The sequence below is a fragment of the Rhinatrema bivittatum genome, chromosome 3 (assembly GCF_901001135.1).
Source record: "Rhinatrema bivittatum chromosome 3, aRhiBiv1.1, whole genome shotgun sequence".
In the NCBI taxonomy this organism is placed as follows: domain Eukaryota; kingdom Metazoa; phylum Chordata; class Amphibia; order Gymnophiona; family Rhinatrematidae; genus Rhinatrema; species Rhinatrema bivittatum.
Window position 1 is genome coordinate 124,419,249 of NC_042617.1, and position 25,275 is coordinate 124,444,523.

At 46.4% G+C, this 25,275-nt stretch overlaps 1 protein-coding gene across 1 annotated transcript in view; it reads left to right on the forward strand.

The window, feature by feature from the left end:
- USP34 (ubiquitin specific peptidase 34) overlaps positions 1-25,275 on the forward strand; it is a 1,009,100-nt gene that overhangs the window by 382,459 nt on the left and 601,366 nt on the right. Inside the window, exon 20 of the mRNA XM_029593702.1 lies at positions 15,858-15,940. Within this exon, the coding sequence (XP_029449562.1) occupies positions 15,858-15,940 (83 nt within the window). The remainder of the gene's footprint in view (positions 1-15,857; positions 15,941-25,275) is intronic.

A 25,275-nucleotide genomic window follows, 5' to 3' on the forward strand; every position in this document is an offset into this window, starting at 1 on the left:
AGCATAACACAGTTAATTGTTTGGCTAAGCGAATGACTTGCTATTTTGGTTCATTAATGCTACAAAGTTGTTGAACAGCTACACCATGTTATCCCCTTGAGACGTGTCAGTCCAATTAATCAGCATTACTCAGCTAGTTGTTGAACTGAGAGAATGTGTTGTCACTTCATCAAGTATTTTATTCATAGGCAATCAAATATCAATGCCATTCATTAAGAGTGACTAACATCAATTTCATCAATATTTAGGAAACAGTGTTTAAAATTTATGAACCAAGTTTAACATCAAAGCAAAGCAAAAACAATCAATTTCTGTAACTCACAATGTTGCTTTACTAGCACCAATAGACATTAATTTTAGTGAAAAGTTAAAAATAATAAAGTAATTTGTAAGGTTGGTACCGTGGCAATAAATAATAAAAGAATTTTTTATCAAAATTTACAAAATTAAAACCAGAGATTACAAGACCGATGATTGGACCAATTGGCCATCAGAAGTTTCTGTTAATTCAGATCTCTCGCCAAAACTGAGGTATTATCTCTATATCAATAATCAAACTAAAGAATATTACTCAGTTTCAATATCAGTTACATTTTGGAGATTTATTTATTATTTCTCGCAGTTCATATTCATTACATAGCTAGTTATTTCATTTGTTTTGACTGTATACTAGTTATATCCCATTTTTTGGTTATTAAATGGAAACGTTACTCTACCTGGTGCACTTCCAAAGGTGTACCTCAATTGGACTGCTCACCTGAATTGCTCATTGATTATCTTCATACATTATATGCAGCTGGTCTAGCAACATCATCCATCAGAGCTCATCTCAGTGCCATAGGGGCATATCATAGACCAGTTAACAATATTCCTATATTCAATCACCCTTTACTATCTTGCTTCATTAAGGGGCTAACTCACATTCATCCTCCGATCTCTAAGCCTCCAGTTCCATGGAACCTCAACATAGTTCTAGAACAGCTCATGCTTTTCCCATTTGAACCCATGGACTCGGCACATATTAAACACCTCACATGGAAAGTGATATTCTTGGTTGCAGTAACATCGGCACGAAGAGTTAGTGAATTGCAGGCCTTGGTCCATTATTCTCCATATTTACAATTTCATCACCAGAAGGTAGTTCGCCGAACTCACCCATCCTTCCTACCAAAAGTGGTTTCCCAATTCCACCTCAATCAGACCAGGGAATTGCCCACCTTTTCCCCTAAACCTCATGCAAATGCTAGGGAAAAACTACTGCACACACTAGATTGTAAAAGAGCTTTAGCATACTACAAAGAAAGGACAAACTTGGACTCCCGTGTTTCTCAACTCTTTGTCTCCTTTGACCCAAAGGCACCTGGATTACCAGTGGCTAAACGCACCATCTCCAGCTGGATAGCACAGTGCATCAAATTCTGTTACCATAAACAGAAACTACAACTACATTCACAGCCGAAAACTTACCAACTCAGAGCATTAGCAGCCTCATTGGCACACCTAAGGAATGTGCAACCCATAGACATTTGCAAGGCAGCTACATGGTCATCGCTCCATACCTTCACATCTCACTACTGCCTTGATCAACAAGCAGCCATGGATGCGCAGATAGGGCAAGCAATCCTGCAATCTCTATCCTCCTGTCCACGGTGACTGTCACACTGTCAAAAATCACGTACAAACATATATATCAAAACAACGTGATCAGGAGATTGGGACTCCCATGACAGCATGACTAATTCAGCCCTGCTATCGACGGGAAAAAGCAAGTTTGCTTACCGTAAATGGTGTTTCCGTAAATAGCAGGATGAATTAGCCATGCTGACCCACCATCCTCCCTGGCAGTCACCAAGTCTTCGACTACACTAAGGCTTAATCACAGACTGAGGAGATTCCATTACTTTTCCTGCGCGGGAACACAGTACAGCCGCAGAGAGCAAAGCTCTGATCTCTGCTTTGACAAGCTCCGCCTCCCGGACCTGATTGACAGATCCCCATGACAGCATGGCTAATTCATCCTGCTATCTACGGAAACACCGTTTACGGTAAGCAAACTTGCTTTTATGCATCATTAAAACCTTTCATATAATCTGAAGGTCTGTATTATATCTCTCCTGCACCTCCTCTCTTCTAGAATATACATATTCAAATCCTTCAGCCTCTCATAAGTCTTCTGATACAGGCCCCACACATCATTTTGTTCACCCTTCTCTGGACCCCTCCACCCTGCCTATCCTTTTTTAGATATGGACTCCAAAACTGAACTGGTGATGCCTTACCTGAACAGGTAAGGCATCACCAAGGACCTTTTCAAAGGCACTATCACCTCCTTTTTCTTACTGATTATTCTTCTCTCTATGCAGCCCAGCATTCTTCTTTGTGCAGGGACTGTTGGGAGGAGAGTGAGGGAGGGCAGCAGTGTGCAGAGACTGTCCTGGGTGCTGGTGATAGTAAGGTTATCAGTTGGGTTGAATAATCAGACTGCTCCCACTGTCCTTCTTGTTGATGTGGAGAGAGTGGTGGCTATCTTGAATCCATAGGAGAAATGGAGTTCAGAGTTAGTTTCCTCCTTCCCTGTCCAGACACCTGGGTTGTGCCTCCACATCAGCAGATGGAGACAGAGCAAGATTTGTCGGGCTCAGCCACATATAGCAGGGTGCCACCCACAGCCTCTGTCTTACTCTGTCTCCAGCAGATGGTGCAGGTGCAGAAGCCACAGCCTCTGGGATCCCTAGGGTGAAAGCTGGTTTTGGTGTTAGTTGGTTGTAGTCTTTGATCGGGGATCCTCAGTACAGAATATTATTGGGAAAAAAAACCAAAGAAGTCCCTCGTCGTGGGAGCCTCCCAGGGGGGTGGAAGGTTCTGAGGGGACCATTCCCCCCTGGTTGAGGCCGCTGCTAAGGGTCGAGGACCCGGCCCTTCTGGTTAGCAGCGTTGGGGGTGACACCGGGGAGCCCGGTTCACTCATCCCACTGGAATAGGAGTTTTCAGAACCAGGGACAGCAGCAGCAAGTACAGAAAAAAAAAAAGAGAACTGTTTTTATTTTTTACTGTGCGCCGACTCTGTCGCTTTCGCTTGGTGTGCTGTCTTTTCTTTTCCATTGGTCTGCCGGAAGTGAGTGCAGATGCCGCAGGAGTCTTCTTGCTGCTCTTATCGCGCGACGGGATCTGCTCAAATTGCGTTCCGGGCGGTGAGGGGCCGTCCGATGCCGGTCAGGGGGACCGGTCTCCGCCGCTGCATTCGCTGCCGCGCGTCTTGCCGAGTGCTGAGGGCAGTGTAGAGCCGTTCCCGCTCAGTGCGGGAACGGCGGCCATTTTAGGTTCCCTTCGGGAGGCCACGCGGACGGCTATGGGGGATGGCTCAATGCCTCCTGCGCTTTCTCCGCAGCAGCAGCCGTCCCGAGGGGGCGCCCCGGGGGGGGGGGCTGCGTCTCCTGTACCAGAGGGTAGCCTGGAGGAGGCATCCTCTTTATCTGATTCGTCATTTTCTTCTGACTTTGCGCATCTTTTGCACAAAGTACTGAAGCACAAGATTTTTAAAAGGAAGGCAGGAAAGAAGTTAGCTCCGGGGGGACTGGGGCGACAGTCAAGGTCCCGGAAGAGGCGGTCCAGAGATAGGTCCCGGAGGGGCTTGGATCCGCCCAAGGTTAAGCATCCATTATGGTCTGTCCCTCAGGACACGGACGCAGAGTCCACGTCGCAGGATGAGGCGGACCCGCTCATGGAGCCCCGGGGGGGACGAGGCGGAAACAGGTGCCAGCTCAGCCTGGTATCGGCAAAAGCACTCCTGCGGTGGAAGGTGACGACCCGAGGGTGGTACGGTTATTTCGGAAGGATGAACTGGCCCTGCTCATTCCGGCCATTCCTCAGGAACTCGGCTTGGAAGCTCCACCAGTGGAGTCCCGGCCGGGATCCAAAATGGATCCGGTTTTGTTGGGCTTTAGTGGTCCGGCGGTGGCTTTTCCATTCCACTTTTCGGCGTCGGACCTACTGTTCTGAGAATGGGACACTCTGGATTTGGGCCTGAAAGTGAGTAAGGCCATGGATAAACTCTATCCGCTTCCAGAAGACGCTTTGGAGCTTCTCCGTCTCCCTAGAGTGGACACAGCAGTGTCGGCTGTGGCGAAGAGGTCGACTATTCCGGTCTCGGGGGCTACAGCGCTTAAGGATGTACAGGATAGGAAGCTGGAGCTCCAACTTAAGAAAGTTTTTGAGGTCTCTGCTTTGGGAGTCTGCGCAGTGATATGTAGTAATTTTGCCCTGAGGGCGGGCCTTCTCTGGGCCCAGCAGCTCCAGGCCAATGCTGATCTCTCGGAAGATGAAGTTGCTCTGGCGAATCGTTTGGAGGCGGTGATCGCTTACAGCTCAGATGCTCTGTATGACCTTTTGCGCACGTCGGCCAGATCCATGGTCTCAGCGGTTTCCGCGTGCCGTCTCCTTTGGCTTCGGAATTGGGCGGTGCATGGTTCCTCTAAGGCTCACCTTGGCTCCCTGCCGTTTAAAGGGAAGTTGTTGTTTGGTAAGCAGTTAGATAACCTGATGCAATCGTAGGAGAAAACAAGGCATTCAAGCTGCCTGAGGACAGGCCTAGGTCTCGGAGCTCCTGGTCCAATAGGACCCGGTTCCGGGGGAACAGGAAGTCACGCCCACAGAGGGCTTCAGGATCGTCTTACCGTCCAAGCTCTTCAAGACAGTCGTCTTGCCCTCATTCCTTTCGTGGCAGAAGATTTGGGAAGCAAAGTGGTCCTCCATCGGGAACAGGGTCTAAGGCTTCCCAATGAAAATCGTTTGGTCCACTCCTCTTGGCAGGTTGTTTCAGAGTCCAATCTGGCTTTGTCTTATGGATTTGCACTTGAGAGGGCTCGTCTAATTAAGTGAGGTTGCTCTCAGGGGTTTATTAAAACTGTTGTGATGCAGGGAGATCTCTGGCATATGTGAGAGTCTGAAGAAATTTTGAGGCATAGTGTGCAGATAGGAGTGTAGACAGTTTTGATTCCATTGATTTTGGAATTTCTGCATGAAGGGCTGTAATAAGGGATTAGATATTAATTCCCTGAAGATACAGATTGTGGCTATTGCTTGTTAGAAAGGCAGTTTGATGGGCAAACCATTATCATCCCATCTAGATTTATCTTTTTTCTTTAGGGGAGTGAAGCATATTCACCCTTCAGTGAGGGACTTAATTCCGACTGGGTTTTAAATTTGGTTTGGAGATTCCTGAATGGTTTTTCATTTGAGCCTATAAGAGAGGCTTCGGTCAAACATCTCATTCTTAAGGCAGCGTTCTTGGTGGTCATTTATTCTGTCAGTCAGACTTTGGAGCTTTTAAGCCCTGTTTTGTAGGGAAACTATTTTTTTTTTTTAGTTTGTCTGACAAGGCGGTACATATTTGTGCAATTCCTTTTCACCTTAATCAGTGTCTTCCAGAGAGATCCGTGTTGGGGAGAATATGAGCAGCTTCATTGTCTGGATGTGAGAGAGACTTTCTTTGGGTATTTGAAAATAACTAATAATTTAAGGAAGTTGAATCATTTTTTTTGTTCTTTACAGTGGTTCTAGAAAGGATGAAAGTGCTTCAAAAGCTACAATAGCTCATCAGATTAAGAAAACTATAGGTGAATTTTTCATAGAGAAGGGGTTGTTGCTATCCTAAGAAATTGTGAGCTCATTCTGCCAGGGTGCAGGCTGTGTTCTGGGCAGAACTCTCTCGGCTATGGAAATTTGCAGGGTGGCGATACCTTGACGTCCGAAGCAGGGAAGAGGCAGCATTTGGCTTGGGAGTCTTGAGAGTGAGTGGTGTGATCTAAACCATGCTTTCTGTGTGGTTCTCAGGAAAGGGGATCTGGTGTGTTTCTTCTGTTGCTCTGTTTTCTCCTGTTCTTTCCTGGAAGTTCTTTGGTTATAAGGGTAGGGGGATTATTAAGAAGTTTTATCTTAGCTTGTTATATAGAAAACAGGCAGGCTGAGGTCAGCATGGAACCCTTTAAACGATCATGCCTGCAAACCTAGTCTGTCGCTATCTGCTGGTTGGGAACATAACCCATGCATCTGGACTGGTCTTTCTGGACTCAAGGAAAGGAAATCATCAGGTGAAAATACATTTTTCCTTGAAATAAAGAATCCTGCATAAAATCTTAAAGAATCTTCATTAAAATAAATCTGTCATACAATATATATATCCTCTACATAGATTGTCACACACAGCAGCCCACAGTGTTACAAGACAGGAAGTATACTGTGAAGTGATAGACAACAAAACAATTGTATTATTAAGCAGATATCTAAGGGAGTAATTTTTAAAAGGAGTTACACGCTTTAAACTGGGTTGTACATATGTAAATAGACATTTTAAAATTGCTACAATATATACCATTGAATTGTCAATCAGTTTTATGTGCATAAATGCACATTTGAAAATTGCTACAATAGTATGTTATATTTATGTGAGTAACACCTTTTAAAATTACATCCTAAGTGTACTAAGAACTGTGGAGTAGCCTGCTTCAGACTTCATGTTTATTTTTAGTTATCTTATCAAATCAGTCAGTTAGTGATTCATTTCACTTTGGTTGGAGTTATGGAGTCAGTGATGCCATCTCCTGTTTGTTCTTTTTGTGAAAGGGAGCTTGTATATGTATCTGTGAGAGTGCGTGTAAGTTCTGATTGTGAGAGGTCTATCACTGACAGATATTTACAAGAACTGCATGACCATATTTGAGATTCATTTGGTCTTCACTTATTATTTATTTATTAATTTTATTTAACACTTTTCTATACCGACCTTCATGGTAGAGACCATATCAGATCGGTTTACATCGAATTGGGGAACTGAACCATGAACAGTAACCAAAAACAATAGGTTGAACACGAAGAACAAAGTTACATTTAACAGGGAAATTAAACTTGGAAGCATAGACTGCTGGAAGGAAGGAAAGGCTTGAGACAGAAGAAAGTTATTAGTATAAACAAAAGCTGAGTCAGGGGGCTCTTATTCTGGACTTAGGGGTAGTATGGAGATCCATTGCTCCTGAAGGAAGTTCTGTCGACTATTGTGTGTCATGGGTATCTGAGAAGGCTTGGCGGAAAAGCCAGGTCTTAAGTTTTTTCTTAAATGTTAGTAGGCAGGGTTCCATTCTGAGGTCAGCTGGGATGTTGTTCCAGATAGTTGGGCCTGCTGTTGAGAAGGATCGGTCTTTAGTTGAGGTGAGACGTGTGGCTTTTGTAGGTGGGGTCTGTAGGGTTCCTTTATATATTTCTCTAGTCGGTCTGTTGGTGAAGTGGAGATTGAGGGGGAATTCAAGGTCCAGATGCAAGTGATTGTAAATGGCTTTGTGGATTAAAGTGAGTGATTTGTGGAGGATTCTGTACTTCACTGGGAGCCAGTGTAAGTTACGGAGGATGGGAGATATGTGTTCTCCCCGGTTGGTGTTAGTCAAGATTCTTGCCGCTGCGTTCTGTATCAACTGTAGCGGCTTGGTGGTAGAGCTGGGGAGTCCCATTGTTAGGCTTTTTCCTGTGTGCTTGTGGTAGGCTGCAGCGGCATTTTCGTACGCTTTTGTGCGTGTTCGACTGCCCTCTACAAAAACTTTGGTTTGCACAGTGCATCCAGCTCTGCGTACAAATTGTGCGCTCAGTTTTGGGTAGATTTCCTGTGTGCTCATTTTTTTAAGCAAATCTGTGGTGTGCCTAGATTTTGGTGCACTGTTTGTGCGTTTGCTTTTTGCGGCGCTTACTCTTGGGGTGCTTGAAATTTTTCAGTGCGAGCCAGCTGGTCACACATTCTCAGTTGACTGACGAACTAATGGCATCGGTTAACAAGAAACCTAAGTGTCTTTCTCTCTGTGTTGCCTGCCATATTCAGGCATCTCAGGCTGGAGTGCCCCCTAATGTGTGTCAGCACTGCTTAGAGTCTTAGGGAGAATTGTCTTTCGCTGATTTTGCTAAGCCTGGTTCTTTCCAGCCCGATGATGCTCTGGCTAAGGATTTGTCTGGAGTTATGCCGGAACTTGGAACTCCCTTCACTGGTTCCTCTGCAGGAAATGGCAGCTCAGTGGGCCTCGCTCCAGTACCTTCTGGTTTTGTCCTGGATCCTTCTGCCTTTCTTGGATAGTGTGTTTTCAAGGATTGCAGTCCTTTCTTCAGATGCAGTCCTCAGCTTCGACCAATCCTGCAGGTCTGATTCTCAGCTGGTGGCCCCTCCTTCTTCCAGTCCTAAGTTTAAGCACCAAAGCATGCCTCTGTTAGCTGCGGGTATTCCTGACAGGAATCCGAATGACACTGATAATGAGGCAGATCCTGAGTCCCTGGAAGATAGGGAAATTCCTCCAGGACTGGAACTATATTGGGCCATGTTGCGGTTCTTTCATAAAGATGAACTGCCGGCCATGATTTCCCAGAGCTTGAAGATGCTGTGAGTACCTGGGGCAGATTCCATGTCTGAGCCAAAGAAGAATCACATTTTTGTTTCTTTGCGTAAGGCCTCTTTTTTTTTTTTTTTTTTCCTGTTATGGAAGTCATTCAAGAACTGGTTGATCTTGAATGGGATGCTCCGGTGACAAATTTCAAAGGGGGTTGGACATCGGAAGGCCTGTACCCCATGATCCATCGTTGAGAGAGCGTTTGTGTTTTCCGAAAGTGGATGTGCTGGTCTGTGCTGTCTCTAAACGGACCACTATCCTTGTGGAAGGAGGAGTGGCCTTGAAGGATGTGCATGATAGAAGAATTGAGGCCATTCTCAAACAAGCATTTGAAGCCATAGCAATGACATTGCAGATAGCTTCCTGTTGTGCTCTGGTGGCTTCCTCTTGCATCTCTCTCAGGAGATTGATGATTCTCGCGTGAACGTCAAAGCAGTTATGGAACCCGCTGTTACCTTTTTAGCAGATGCAGGCTGCGATTTGGTCCGTACCTTGGCTAGGGGAGTGGCTTCGGTAATAGCAGCCAGACATCAATTATGACTGCGTAATTGGTCGGCTGTCGCAACCTCCAAGGCTAATCTTAAGACATTGCCCTTTAAAGGTTCCCTTTTGATTGGGAGCAAGTTAGAGAAACTGGCCAGTAAGGGGACAAATCCCTGGTTCCATGATTGCTGGAGGATAACAAGCAGTTGCAGCGCTCCTTTGGTATGAGGGATCATCTTAGAAGGTTCCAAGTGGTTTCATCCCTACAGAGGGTCGACCTTTCATAGGACTCTGCCTTTTGGCAGGTCTCAGTCCTTTCGTCCCAGACAACCCAAGAGAGGCTCGGGTGACGGATCCTCCCAAGCCTCACAATGAAGGTTTGCTGACCCACTCCTGGAGACAAGAGGTAGGTGGGCGTCTCTCTCTCTTTTTTCAGAGGCGGATCAAAATCACATTGGATCAGTGGGTCCTGAAGGTGATCAAGAAGGATATATTTTGGAATTTTGCAGTGTTCCTTGGGACATGTTCATGGTATCTCCTTGCCACTTCCCGCAGAAGAAGCAGGCAGTGGAACCTAACCTGTCAAGGCTCCTCAGTTTGAGGGCTGTGGTTCCAGTGCCTACATCTCAGGAAAGCATGGGGCGATATTCCATTTATTTTGTTGTGCCCAAGAAGGAGGGCTTTTTTCGTCCCATCCTGGATTTCAGGAGTCAACTGTCATTTGTGGGTGACTCATTTTTGCATGGAAACCTTGCGCTCTGTGATAATGGCCGTGTAGTCAGGGGAAATTTCTGACCTCTCTGGATCTGTCTGAGGCCTACCTTCATATTCCCATTCGGTTGGAACAACACTGTTTTCTGTGTTTTGCAGTGCTGGGGCGCCATTATCAGTTTTGGGCTACCGCTTCCAGAACTTTTTACAAGGTTATGGTGGTGGTGGCAACAGAGTTGAGAGAGGATGGAATCCTAGTACACCCGTTTTTGGACAACTTGTTGATTCGAGCCAAGCCTCTGCAAGAGAGATGCCTGGTGACCCGCAAGGTGATCTCCCTGTTGCAGGAGTTTGGTTGGGTAGTGAAACTAGCCAAGAGCAGGCTTCAGCCTTCTCAGTCATTGGAGTACTTGGGTGTTCAGTTCAACACGAGGTAGGGCAAAGATTTTCTGCCAGAAGCTTGGATTCAGAAGTTGATGTCTCAGGTGTGTCTTTTGGTGAACACTATGCGCCCGACAGCGTGGTCCTATCTTCAGGTACTCTAATGGCAGCAACCCTGGAAATGGTGCTGTGGGCAAGAGCACATATGCATCCTCTTCGGCACTCCCTGCTACCTCGTTGGAACCCACAGCCGCAGGACTATTCGGTTCAGTTCCACTTGCCGATGGAAGTCTGCTCTCACCTGCAGTGATGGTTGCAGGAAGTTCATCTGAGAAAGGGAGTTTCCCTGACATCGCCAGACTGATAGTCACGATAGATGCGAGTCTCCAGGGTTGGGGAGCACACTGTCAGGAACTAATGGCACAAGGGCACTGGTACACAGAAGTCTTTCTGGAACATCAATCGCCTGGAAGCCAGAGTGGTTCGGTTGGTGTGCTTGCAGTTCAGCGACAGACTGCAGGGTCAAACTGTCCGGATAATGTTAGACAATGTAACAGTGGCTTACTTCAATCAGCAGGGAGGAACCAAGAGCCAGCAAGTGTTGCTAGAAATAGACCAACTTATGGAATGGGAAAAGGACACCTCCAGATGATCTTGGCCTCTCTCATTGCAGGAAAAGACAACATAAGAGCAGACTTTCTCAGCCAGGAAAGTCTGGACCCCGGGAGAATGGGTGGTGTTGGATGAGGCGTTTCAGCTGATAGTGGATCGCTGGGGCCTTCCATTCCTAGACCTGTTGGTGACTTCTTGCAGTTCAAAATTTCCTCGCTTTTTCAGTCACAGGAGAGATTCAAAGTACTAGGGTTTTGATGCTCTCATACAAGTCTGGCCGGAAGACAAGCGGCTGTATGCCTTTCCCCCTTGGCCCATGTTGGGCAGAATAGTTTGCAGGATCGAAGGCCACAGGGGGTTGGTGGCACCAGATTGGCCCAGAAGACCATGGTTTGCGAATGTGTGAAGACTCGTGGTAGACTCCCCTTTGTATTCCGCTGCACAAGAATCTATTGCAGCAGGGCCTGTCCTTCATGAAGATCCCACTTGATTTTGTTTTATAGTATGGCCGCTGAAAGCGCTCGCTTGTTGAAGCGTGGTTATTCTTCCTTAACCTATGTGCAGGTTTGGCGAGTGTTTGAGGCTTGGTGTGAGGATCGAAGTGTTCTTCCTTGTTCAGTGAAGATCTCACTTATTTTGGAATTTTTGCAGGATGGGTTATAAAAGGGGTTGGCCCTTAATTCCTTGAAGGTATAGGTTGCGGCTCTTGCCTGTTTCGGAGGCCAGGTCAATGATGAATCCTTATTGTCTCATCCTGATGTGGCTCGTTTCTTGAAGGGCATGAATTGTCTTCGTCCTCCCTTGTGGTTACCGATACCGTTGTGGAGTCTTAACCCTGGCGGGTCCTATGTTTCGACCGATGAGTAGCCTTTCCTGTGGCTATTGACATTGAAAACAGTGTTGCTGGTGGTGAAATGTTCTGTGCGCCGAATGCTTGAGCTTCAGGCCTTGTTTTGCCAGGAGCCGTTTCTTCAGGTGACTCTAGGAACAATACAGCTGCGTACTGTTCCCTCTTGCCTAAAGTGGTCTCGGATTTTCACTTGAATCAGTTCATTTCATTGCAGTCATTGGTTAAGGGAAAAGATGTGGAAGAGTATCGCCTGTTGCGTTCTTTGGATGTCAAGAGAAATGTGCAGTATCTGGAGTTTTCTAAACCTTTCTGAAAAACAGATCGCCTATTTGTTCTTCATGGTGGAAGGAAACAGGGCGAGCCAGCTTCGCGGGCTACAATAGCTTGCTGGATTAAGGAGCATGGCTGCATATATGGATGCTGGAAAGCCATTGCCTACTTAGGTTAGGGCCCATTCCACTAGGGCTCAGGCAGTATAATGGGCTGAGGTTAGATTGTTGTCTCCCATTGACATTTGCTGAGCTGCGACATGGTTCTCCTTACACACTTTTTCCAGGTATTATCGTCTGGATGTGCAAGCCTGGGAACACAGAGCCGTTGCACGTACGTTGTTGACTGGACCGCAGGCAGCCTCCCATTCTAGTCGGGAGTAGCTTGGATACATCCCACTGGTCCTGAGTCTACCCGCTATGAAAGGAGAAATTACTACTTACCTGATATTTTTGTTTTCCTTATTGTTGGACGCAGATGGACTCAGCTTCCTGCCCTTGGCTGCCGCATGATTGGTTTAATGGCCCTCCTGTGGGGCTATGTGTTCCAGGGGTTTACTGGTAAGTGTTCATCCAGTCCCTAGGTTGGGGTACATACGTTCATTACCTGAGTTTAGTGTTTCCTGTTGGTTGAGTACAGTGATGGTTGACTGTTTTTAATCAAATTTTTCATGTTCATATTTATATATTTATACTGTCATTCTGGACATACAATTATGGTGGTTTACAATAAAACAATACAGTAAAATGATTACAATAAAATCATTAAAACCTAAACAATAAAAAAAAAATTATAATATCAATTTTCTCAACAACTCTACACTTCATTATTTCTCTTGCTCAGCCTATTCTATGTTACACAGCCATGTTTTTAAATCCTTTCTGAAAAGCTTATTATCTTTCTGGGTACATAACTTTTCTGGCATTGTATTCCAAAGTTTTGGACCAGCAACTGAAAATGCCCTTTCTCTTACTTTGTTTAGATGGGCTGAATGTATAGATGGAATTTGAAGTAAACCTTTATTGGTGGATCTTAGGTTTCTAGATGGAATGTATAGATGTAATGAAGCATTTAACCACTCCATATTATTGCTGTTGATCATATTTTGAAGTATGGACAGAACTTTAAATTGTACTCTCTATTTTACTGGCAACCAGTGAAGTGATTTTAGATTAGGCTTGATGTGATCGTATCTTTTATTGCTTGATAATGGACTTGCTGTTGTATTCTGTAGTAATTCTAAAGGTCTAATAGTGCTAGCTGGTAAGCCTAAAAAAAGAGCATTACAATAGTCAAATTCAGTAAAAATGAGCTTTTGCAAGTTTTTTTCTAGTCTGTTCACAGTTGCTTTTGAAGAGAATACTGGTGGGTTGATGTCACTGCAGGAGTATATATACTGTGATGTCAACTTGTTCCGTCTCCTTCTGCTGGCAGAGGTGCATAACCCAGTGGTCTGGAGTCCATCTGTCTACATTAAGGAAAACAAAATTATCAGGTAAGTAGTAATTTCTCCTTACTTAACTCTGCTTGGATCAGAAATGATTGTGCATTCAGGCTGAAATTCTTAAGGTATTTCCTTGAGAAATGTAAGTATCTAAAAAGGTTTATAGGTAAATGTGATTATCCAGCAGACAAGGGCTGGAAGAGAAACTTATTTATTTTTTAAATAGTTAAGATGCTGTGTTGGGGATTGAAGGCTAAAATCACAAAACAAATTAGTAAGAATCGTACTTTAACATGATCCACCTCCTATATAGATTTCAAAATTTGTTGAATTCTTTTTAGAGTTTTAGACTTCCAATCTCACAGCTAAATAACGATTGCAGCTAGACAGGGGATCCATTTCCTTGGATCTGTAGAGAGAATATCTTTGGCACATATGCTATATCCACCTACATGTGTTATTTTATCCCCCTTCACTGCATACACAAATTTCAGGTGCAAAGTACCATTTTGGCCGCCTGCAGGATGGCCCTGCGACTGGCCGCACTTATCCCAAGCACCGCGGCCTGGGACATTGCCATGCTGCTTCTCTCCCAGGTCTCCACAGGCATTCTGCCTCTTAAAGGCCCTGTGGTGGGAACCTCCATTGCCGGTGCCCAGTGATGATGTTAAATAGCTGGGTATTTAAACCCCAGCTATGCTACAGCAGAAGCTTCAGCAACAGATCCTCCTGTGGTTCCTGCAGTGCGTGTTGCTCTATGTTCCAGTCTTTCCTTGCCTTTTCCAGTTCTGCTTTGCCTGTTCCAGCTCCTGTCTAGCCTGTTCAGTCCTTATCTTATCTTGTCCTACCCAGTTCCTGGCTTTTCTAATTCCTGCCATGCCTTGTTCCAGCCTTGCTCCAGCCCCTGCCCTATTTCCTGCTATATTCCATTCCTTGTTTCATACCTATTTCCAGTTCTGGTCTTGTCTGTCTCTGACTGTCTTTTGGCCCTGACCTCTGCCTGGACCTTGATGCTGCTTGTCCATTGCCTACCCAGCGCTTAGCCTGCTACCAGACTTCGCCTAAGCCCTGCTGGCCCCTGAAACCCAAGGGCTCAACTTGTGGGTAATGGGGCTAGTATAGGTAAAGCACTTTAAGAACATAAGAACATGCCATACTGGGTCAGACCAAGGGTCCTTCAAGCCCAGCATTCTGTTTCCAACAGTGGCCAATCCAGGCCATAAGAACCTGGCAAGTACCCAAAAACGAAGTCTATTCCATATTACCATTGCTAGTAGTAGCGGTGGTTACTATCTAAGTCAACTTAATTAATAGCAGTTAATGACTTCTCCTCCAAGAACTTATCCAATCTTTTTTTAAACACAGCTATACTAACTGCACTAACCATATCCTCTGGCAACAAATTCCAGAGTTTAATTGTGCGTTAAGTGAAAAAGAACTTTCTCCGATTAGTTTTAAATATGCCACATGCTAACTTCATGTTGTGCCCCCTAGTCTTTCTATTATCCGAAAGAGTAAAAAACCGATTCACATCTAACTGTTCTAGACCTCTCATGATTTTAAACACCTCTATCATATCCCCCCTCAGCCGTCTCTTCTCCAAGCTGAAAAGTCCTAACCTTTTTAGTCTTTCCTCATAGGGGAGTTGTTCCATTCCCTTTATCATTTTGGTCGCCCTTCTCAGTATCTTCTCCATCGCAATTATATCTTTTTTTGTCCCAGATAGAGCGTGTCCGCTTGCTGTCGACGTGGACCTAGTGGGTTCAGCTGCCAGGCTGCATCAACCATTCCACAGCCAAGGGCTCACAATCCGTGACACTTTGCACTTACTAATTTTCAAAGAGAAATTACGTTGATACTTTCTCTTTGAAAACATGTGTAAAATACTCATATTTAAAGCGCATGTGTGGTTAGCAATTGTGCGAGGTATTGGAAAATTTTCCGCTTAGAAATCTATACTAGTTTGCACATTTTCCCTTCCTACTCCAAGCATGACCCTTACTTTCCCACTGTAAAAGATTTTTATTTTACAAGTTTCTCATAAGAATGCTGTTGGTAATTAGCCAGGCTAATTCTTGTTCCCATATCATTGTCTTACAGTGTAACTGGGATCCACTATAAGACAATTAAAAATAAATAAGGGAAGCCCAATTATAGGAGAAAAATTCTTTAATTTCTTGGCTTGTGAATTGCGTGACCATTAAGCAAGCTTTTTCCATTGGTTGGAACAGAGTTTTGAGCAAATAATTATGATTGTTAGTCCACTTGACCCTTAATTCTACAGAACAGAGTTTTAAATTGCTCCTTGTATTTAATTGATGGCATTCTTTCCCCCACACCCAGCTAACTTTAATCAAAAAAGAAAGGAGCCCAGAACCTTTTTATAAATTGTTAAATTCTGATGGATGACAGTATAACATTCTGGGGAAACCAGTAACAGTCTATGGGGAAATTGTCAAGCTTACTGTAGAGCTGGCTTTGAAAAAATAGGAAACTTAAAATTGTAAAAATCATATCTTTGTTCTCTGTAACATATTTTGCTTTTGTTGAAAGTGGTACAGTAAATAGCAGAACAATTTAAACAATCTAAAAAGTATATAGTCATTCATATTATATGTAAGTTTTTTGTTCCATTGTTTAAATCTGATTTTTACACGCATTTAGAAATGTTTTTATATTTGAAATGCAGGTATAGCCATAGTGCTGAAGTTCAGGTGCGTCTTCAGTTTTTGACATGTGTTTTTTCAACACTGGGATCACCAGATCATTTCAGTAAGTTAAAAGTGAAATTACAATGAGTCTGTATTGTACAGATCAAAGTGCAGAAAATAGTTTCCTTGCAGACATTCTTTAAATAGTTCTCATGATGGCTGCTCATTTACCAGAAGTTTGTGAGTACAAAGTGTTTAACGTTTTGTAATCATTTGAGATGCATGACAAATTAAAATGAAGCCATCAAAGTAGTAGAGAGAATTCATTTATTAGACTACCGGTAATTTATGTGTAAAGATGCAAACTTTATGGTGGAACAACTAAAGTCCATTTGTCAAGGAATGATTCATTACTGTAATAGTCATGAAAGCTTGTATCTTTTAACACCCTTTAAACTAATAAAGGTTTTTCCATTGACAAGCAGGCATGAGTCGACCATAACACATGTAACAAAATCTGTTGCTGATTCTGAATCAGTCCTCATAGCTCAGTAAAGGTTTTACTGAGCATGTGCAGGAGTTCCTGTGCACATATTCTGCCTTGTGAGCCACTGGAGTCTTTCTTCATTGGATCTAGGACTACCAATTATTGGCCTGGTTCTGCATTGTTGAATCTTTTTTTGTTTTAGCTGCTGCCTTGATGGCCTCTCAGCAGAACGTTTCATGTTGTACGATACAAAACAGAATGGAAAATATCAAGGAGACTGGTTTTAAGGCTTGCATTTGTAGGTGCTGGATGTCCATTAAAGATATTGTTTGCTATTGCTGCCTGGGCCCAGATTATGATACATCCAACTGCTACAGTTGTAGTAGGATGTCCCCACAGGCACAACAATACTGTGCTTGGAAAACTGAGGCCCTGTGGAAGGTGCTGTTAGGTAAAAGCTCAAAGCTGTGTTGTGAGATAGAGCAGCAGAGCTGCTCATCTTCTCAAAGCAATGCATTGATGGAATCTTGACACAAGAAGTCAAAACCCTACAAATACTCTAAAACTCCACATCAAAGTTGATCTCTGGTCAATGTATGAGAGATCATATCTCACCAATTTGTTAAGAGATCTTCATTGATTTCTTATCTCCTTTAGAATTTCCTATAAATCCTGCTGTTAGTGCACAAGCTGATGTCAATGGATTCAGTACCATGGGTAAACTCCCTGCTTCACCTTTATAATCCATCTTGAGTTTTGTGATCTTCACAAAGGTTTCCTGAACATGCCATCTATGCTTCACGCTCTGCTGGCTGGCACCAGAGAAAGGGTGTTCTCTTGTTACTCCGGTGCAATAGAATTCAGTATCTCAGGAATTGCATCTTGTGAGTTGAACAAAGACTTTTAAAGTCGTGTTGAAAACATATCTTTCCTAGCGTGTAGCAGATGGACTCAGGACCAATGGGTATAGTGTACTCCTGCTAGCAGTTGGAGACGGATCAGATTTCAATCTGACGTTAGCCCCTAGTACATATACCCCTGCAGGAAGTGCAGCTCTTCAGTATTTTCCGTCTCCATAGCAGTTAGGGACTATCTGCACGCTCTCAAGCGTTAGATCAAATTTAAAGAAGAAAACCCAAAATTGAAAGAAGAAAACCTACCTGAAGACGAGCCCCGCTCTCCTGCGGTGATACCCTCGGGTCCCTCCCCCAGTTAAGATTCCCGAGGTGATTTCCGTGGTCCCTCGGAGATGAGCCTCGGTCCGGCGGCCGAATTGCGGCGAGGACCTAGCCCCCGATCCTTCGTGCGCAGCTGAGAGGCAGTGGGTGCACCTTCGAGCGCGGCGGTGAAGGTATTTGCCCTCTTCCCCCGCAGCCGGAGACCGCCCGGGACAAAACCGGGAAGCGCCAAAGACAAGGTAAGGTAGAAATCTTCTACTTGAATCCGGTCTCCGAGGAGTACAGGTCACTGACCGGGACCAGTGCCACCGGTTTGATCCGCCCTAGCAGGGCCAGGCCCCGGCTATTCCAAGAGTCTGCCCACGTGGAGACTTTCCGAGGGGGGTCGCCATATTGCCCGCGTGCTCGCCGTCGCCATCTTGGCCTGCTCACCGCGCCATTCGCCATTCGCCATTCGCCTCTGAGCGCACATCTCCGAGCCAGGTGCACAAAGCACTTGTGCGCATATACTTACGCGCGCATAAATCCTTGCGCGCATAACTTGCACGCACAGAGCCGAGCGCATATCTACGGCACAGCCGCGCGCACAACTTACACGCTCATTCTAAGTGCACCGGAGTGCATAAGATTTACGCGCCGACAACCATGGCACCCCCAGGAACATAAATTAAAGCGCAAGGCCTCTGCACAGCATGCCACATCAGAGCCGCACAAAGCAAGGAGGCCGACGCCCTGTGTGTGCAGTGCGAGGAGGCCCTGGGAGATCCAGCTCAGGGCCAGTCCCACCCAGGGCAGAGTTCTAGCTCCTCAGGGGGATCCCCCCACAGACGGGGACCCCCAAGGAACCAGCGCCCCTCGGCTTTGATCCAGCGTCCATATCATGGGTGGAGTTCTTCAAGGGGATTCACGCCTTTGTTCAAATGCAAACTGAACCTCTGGCTGACCAGCCACATGCTCCACCGGAGGACCCACATGCTCCAGGCCCCTCAAGGCCTAGGCACAGGCTCCCATTACCCAGAAGCCCCACCTACGGGGAAGCGGACATCTCTGAGGAGGAAGCCGAACCCCTAGAAGAAGGGGAGCTCCCCCCGGGGACAGAGCCCCACCAAACCATGAGACGCTTCTTCACAAAGGACGAGCTCCCGGACCTGGTCAATCAATGTCTGACGTAGCTCGCTATCCCAGGCCCAGGTTCTTCGGGGGTACCGAAACTGAACCCCCTGCTGGAGGGCCTTCGACAGACTTCTCGCCATTTCCCTCTGTTACAAGCAGCACAACAGCTGATTGACCTGGAATGGAATGTTCCGGAGTCCGCATTCAAAGGGGGACGAGCCTTGGCAGCCCTGTACCCGGTAGACCCAGCAACCAAAGATCTTCTTGCATTCCCAAGAGTGGATGCCATGGTCTGCGCGGTCTCTAGGCGCACCACTATCCCAGTGGAGGGAGGAGCTGCGCTCAAGGATGCACATGACCGACGTCTGGAGTCCATCCTCAAACAGTCATTTGATGTCGCCGCTATGTCTCTACAAATTGCGGCCTGCTGTACCGTGGTGACACGCGCCTGCCTATCACAAACCAGGAACAACACTCCGGGAGAAGACATGGAACCAGCGGTATCATTCCTAGCGGACGCTGCCTCCAACCTAGTGCGCACAGCGGCCAGAGGAATGTCATCTGCGGTGGCTGCCAGGAGACAACTCTGGCTCCAAAGCTGGTCGGCCGACGCATCTTCCAAAACACGCCTCACAAGGATGCCCTTCAAAGGATCCCTCCTGTTCGGCAGCGAACTAGAGAAACTTGCCGACAAATGGGGCGAGTCCCCATTGCTGCGACTGCCGGAAGATAAGACAAAGAGAAACCAGCGTCCCTTCCCCAGGTCCTCCAGGGGCAGAAGTTTGCAGCGCTTCAATCCATACAGGGACAACTATCAAACACCCCGCCCTACGGGCAGGAACCAGTCCTTTCGGACCAAGCACAACAAGAGGGGAGCCAGCTCGGGTACGGGTCCCAACTGCACCCCACAATGAGATTCAGCCGACCCATCCAAGGGAAGAAGCCATAGGGGGCACATTAGCCCTATTCTACGACAGATGGGTCGAGATAATCTCGGACAAGTGGTTCCTAGCCATCATTCGGGAGAGGTACTACCTGGATTTCCTACGAACCCCTCCGGACAAGTACGTGGAGTCCCCCTGCTACGACACCTCCAAGATACTGTCCAGGCTACAGGCCCTTGAGGCCATAACCCCAGTACCTCCACAGGAAATAAATACTGGCCATTATTCCATCTATTTTATCGTTCCCAAGAAAAAGGGAACATTCAGGCCCATCCTGGAACTCAAGTCGGTCAACCGCCACCTCAGGATCCCTCGCTTCTGCATGGAAACCCTACGATCCGTTATAAGGGCGATACAACCAGGAGAGTTTCTCACATCCCTGGATCTTTCGGAGGCCTATCTGCACATCCCCATTCATCAGGAACATCAGTGCTACCTACGCTTCAAAGTCCTGAACCGTCACTACCAGTTCCGGGCACTACCCTTCGGGTTAGCCACAACACCCCGAACGTTCACCAAGGTAATAGTGGTGGTGGCAGCAACACTGAGGAAGGAAGGAATCCTTGTTCATCCTTACCCGGACGATTGGCTGATCAGAGCAAAGTCACCGGAGGAAAGCCGCCAAGCAACCAGCAGAGTCATAACTACTGGAAAGCCTAGGATGGGTAGTCAACACAAACAAAAGTTCCCTACAGCCCTCACAGTCGCTGGAATACCTAGGAGTCCGATTCGACACCAAAGAGGACAAGGTCAGCCTGACCCCCACAAGGAGATCAAAATTGTGGAACCGGCTACAAACCTTGCTGGATGATCCTTGTCCCACAGCATGGGATTACCTGCAAGTCCTCGGGCTGATGGCATCCACACTGGAAGTTGTGCCATGGGCGCGAGCCCACATGAGGGCCCCTACAGCGCTCACTTCTATCACGGTTGAGCCCACGTTCCCAGAACTACACCGTATGTCTATCACTCCTGGGCAGAGTTCGGACACAGCTACGGTGGTGGCTGCAGGCCAGCCACATAAGCCGGGGATCAAAACTATCCTCCCCAACCTGGACTCTACTCGCCACAGATGCCAGTCTACGAGGATGGGGAGCACACTGCGAGGAGCTAACCGCCCAAGGGCAGTGGAACGCAGAAGAGGCGGGATGGAACATCAACCGCCTAGAAGCGCGAGCAGTCAGACTAGCCTGCATGCAGTTCGTCCACAGACTTAGAAACAAATCGGTCAGAGTAATGTCGGACAACGCCACGACAGTGGCCTACATCAACCGGCAGGGGGGAACCAGAAACCAACAGGTGTCCCAAGAAATAGACCCTCCCGATGGCGTGGGCGGAAACAAATCTCCAGGAGATCTCTGCCATCCACATCGCCGGGAAAGACAACATCACGGCAGATTTCCTCAGCAGGGAAAGTCTAGACCCAGGAGAATGGAGGCTGTTGTCCACAGCCTTCAAGATGATAGTGGATCGTTGGGGGACACCGGACATGGACCTTCTGGCAAACAGATCCAACGCCCAAGAATCCAGATACTTCAGCCGCAGGCGGGAACCGCAGTCCCAAGGGATTGATGCCCTGGTACAGCCCTGGCCCCTGGGGACTCTACTTATATGCCTTCCCGCCGTGGCCCCTACTGGGCGCAATCATTCACAAGATACATTTACACAAGGGACTAGTTCTTCTGGTGGCCCCGGACTGGCCAAGAAGACCCTGGTACGCAGACATGAGAAGACTGCTGGCAGGGAACCCCCTACCCCTGCCCCCTCACAGGGACCTGCTACAACAAGGTCCGATCCTCCACGAGGACCCAGCTCTATTCTCTCTTACGGTCTGGCCATTGAGAGGGCTCGCCTGAGAAAGAGCGGATACTCAGGGGAGGTAATTGACACTCTCCTCCGAGCACGCAAGTTCTCCACATCACTAACGTACATAAGGATCTGGAGAGTATTTGAAGCCTGGTGCGAAGACCACAACATCAAGCCACGCTTATTTACAGTTCCTGTGATCCTGGAATTCTTACAGAACGGACTGTCCCTCAACTCCATCAAGGTACGGGTGACTGCATTGTCATGCTACGGCTCCAAGAGCGAGAGCGACAGCATAGCCTCTCACCTGGACGTGTCACGCTTCCTGAAAGGAGTCAAACACATTCGCCCACCACTAAAGTGGCTGGTACCTCTGTGGAATCTCAATCTCGTTTTGGACTTCCTAGCGGAAACTGCTTTCAGACCCAAAGTGGTCTCACACTTCCACCTTAACCAGACCATCTCGCTACCAACGACGGATGGCCGGAAGAATTCGGAAGAAGTCCGTAGTCTCCGCCACCTCAACATCAGCAGACTCCTATCCAGATACCTGGAAATGTCCGAGCCCATACGAAAAACGGACCACCTATTCGTCCTTCACAGTGGAAAGAGACAGGGGGAAGCGGCCTCATGGGCAACCATTGCCCGCTGGATCAAGGAAGCCATCAAGGCGGCCTACGTAGAAGCTGGCAAGCCAGCACCCTCTACAGGTCAAGGCCCATTCTACCAGAGCCCAGGCAGTTTCATGGGCAGAAACTAGAATGCTGTCACCTGCTGAGATCTGCAGTGCGGCTACATGGTCCTCCATCCATACCTTCTCCAGATTCTACCGTCTGGATGTTCAGGCTCGGGAGGACACAGCATTTGCAAGGGCAATACTAAGTGGGTCACGGGCAGCCTCTCACCCGGTTTGGGAGTAGCTTTTATACATCCCATTGGTCCTGAGTCCATCTGCTACACGCTAGGAAATGGAGAAATTACTTACCTGATAATTTCGTTTTCCTTAGTGTAGACAGATGGACTCGGCATCCCACTCTTGGCTGCTGTCATGCATGGTCTTGAAATGATTCAAGGGTAAGCCATGTTTTTCATTTACCTAGGGCATCCACCCTGCCGGGTGTTGATGCTTTCCGGTTGAGTACACTGGCGGTCTCCAGCTATAGTCAATCAACCAGTTCAGGTTAATCAAGTTTAACGTTTAACCAAGTTATGAAGTTACCTAAGTTAACCAAATTATTAAGTTAATCAATCAGTCAGTCACACATATATCCACAATGCTTTTCGAGGAGAATAGTGAAGAGTTGCACTTTCTTCAGGGGTATATGTACTAGGGGTTGATGTCAGATTGAAATCTGATCCGTCTCCAACTGCTAGCAGGAGTACACTATATCCATTGTTCCTGAGTCCATCTGTCTACACTAAGGAAAACAAAATTATCAGGTAAGTAATTTCTCCATTTTCAGACTGGCACTTGAATGTAAGCAGGTTTGAGATATTTTGTGAGCATCTTTTGAGTTGCATGGGGGTATCTTGCTGGTGCGGCAGTTACTATCCTTAACCAATAAGCCTTCAATCTTTTGATGCAACTTCATCATGGCTTTCTGCTTCAATGGCAGGGGGAAAAGGGGACTTGGATTTGATCAGCAACCAACAAGGGCCCTGACTTTTATGGTCTGGGGAAACAAGTATGGAGGTAACTTGCTGATGCAATGGTTACTACCCTTAACCAATAAGCTTGATACTTTTATGCAGCTCCAATATTTCTCTCAGCTTTAACGGCAAGGTATAATGGGGAATTGGATTCAAACAGCAACCAACGAGGGCCCTGACCGTTGCAGTCTGGGAAAAAGATAAGCATGGGGTAATTTACACGGTGCAGTAAATACTACCATAAGCTTGCTGGACAGACTGGATGTGGACCATTTGGTCGTGTTCTGCTGTCATTTCTATGTTTTTGTGTGTAAAGAACTTAAATTTATGCTGATAATTTATTTTTTTTTTAGACTGGCCTTTGAATGAATGCAGGTTAATATTGAGGTTGTGATGTTCATGCTTTTATACTATTTTATTTTGTTGAGTATTTGTATGTCTTCTAATTTGAATTTGTAGCTGTTATATTGTACACTGTCCTGAGCTTCAGTAGTGGTGGTATATAAATAAATAAATAAATGAAACTAAAATGAAGCGGAATTCTTTTCCTCCCCTTTCCCACAAGTCTGGCAAGGCACCCCCCTCCCCCTTCTTCCGATGGTGCCATTTCCTGGATCTTTCACAGGTCAGGGGTTGAGCACAGTGCAGAAGGTTAAGGTGCTGGTGGAGGAAGACACTGAAGAGGCATGAAGAATCCTTCTGAGGTTGTTTCCCTTGGTGTCTAAGAAGGCAGTGCTGTTGGTAAAGGGCTCCACCAGAGTGTTGCTGTTTTCGACCCCAAGGCAATGGTTACCGCCTTCATGTAAATGCCATTATTGTTCTTTGTGCAGAAGACACTCTGAGATGTGGAGCCATTTGTTTTCTCTGGATCTGATGTACACAAGGCACTGGCCGTTTCATTGATGTAGTTATCTAAGACTGTTTCCTTGTTGGAGCACAGATCATTGGCTCATAAGCACAAGAGTCCTGCTATGACAGAAAAAGGTTTCAGATGTGTTGCTGGCCAGTGAGGTGTTGATGCAGTAGGCATGGAGCAACTCTGAGCTGGTTGGTTCCACAGTTAAAACTGTGGCCGCATGGTCCCACTAGCATTGGGGTTCCGTAATAAGGATGAAGCCATCTAGGTTTCTAAAGAAGTGGTGTCTCCTCCAGCTCCAGTACAAAAGGGTCCCTCAGCGTGTGGGAGCCCAACTGTTGGGGTTGGTGATGAATTTCTATGCCTCAAGTCCTGAGACCGAGAGTTGTGAGGTTGGAGCCCCTTCTATCCAAATTGAGGATATCTTCCCAGATCATAGGGCTACTCAAATGTCACTCAGAAGCTCATATTTTGCCCTGGGGACTTCCAGAGGTGGGAGTAAGTCTTCTCACGAAAGTGGTAGATTCACTTCCTCCAGTGGAATCCCTTCATGGATCGAAAGGAGAGGAAGTGAGGATTAGTTCATTCTGAGTTCCTGCCAGATGTTTTCCCCTCAGAAAGAGCAGTTTCTCTCCTCAGTTGTCCTCATCTTCAGGGATCATTGCTCAGTGTAAACCAGTAGTCAGGGGAGCAGAAAGATTTTATGGGATTTCCTCAAATCCCCCTATGAGATTTGCCTCAGCATATCTCTCCAGAAGATCTATTCATGTTTTTTTTTTAAAGATAAGCTGGCAAAGACGTTGTCCATCAGTGTTAGGAAGGAGAAAGACCCGAGAACAGCTTCTTCAGTTTCTTTAACTTCTAGTAGATTCTTCTTCCATTTTGGGACATAAATTCCTTAAGGACCTACAAATGAGGATGTGGCAGACAGAAGACATGTCTTCTGGGGGCCCGAAAGCTTGATCTGAAGTATAGGGTCCAGGCCTCCCCAAGTTTTGGCGTAATCCAGCTACTGCACCAGTCTGTGGTGGCAGAGTCATAGTAACAAAGTGACATAGTAAATGGTGATGGATAAAGACCAAAAAGGCCTATTTAGTCTGCCTAGCGCGATTTTTATTTGCATCTACAGAAAGTAGATCAAATTCTCATATGGAACCCAACCCCCAATTACGGTGCCCTTTAGGGTTGCAAATGCTGCTTAATGTAGGTTACCCCATGCCTTCCAAGAAGCACATTGCAGCCATATCACTACTGCTATGGGCTGCAATTGTTGCTCAGTGAAGGTTGCCCAGTGCTTCATTATCATTCCCTTGCCACAAGAGATCCTTCGTGTTTATCCCATTCTTTTTTGAAGCCTGTCATTAGTCTTGTCATCACCACCTCTGGGGGAGGGAGAAAGGGAGCATTCCAAGTATCCACCAC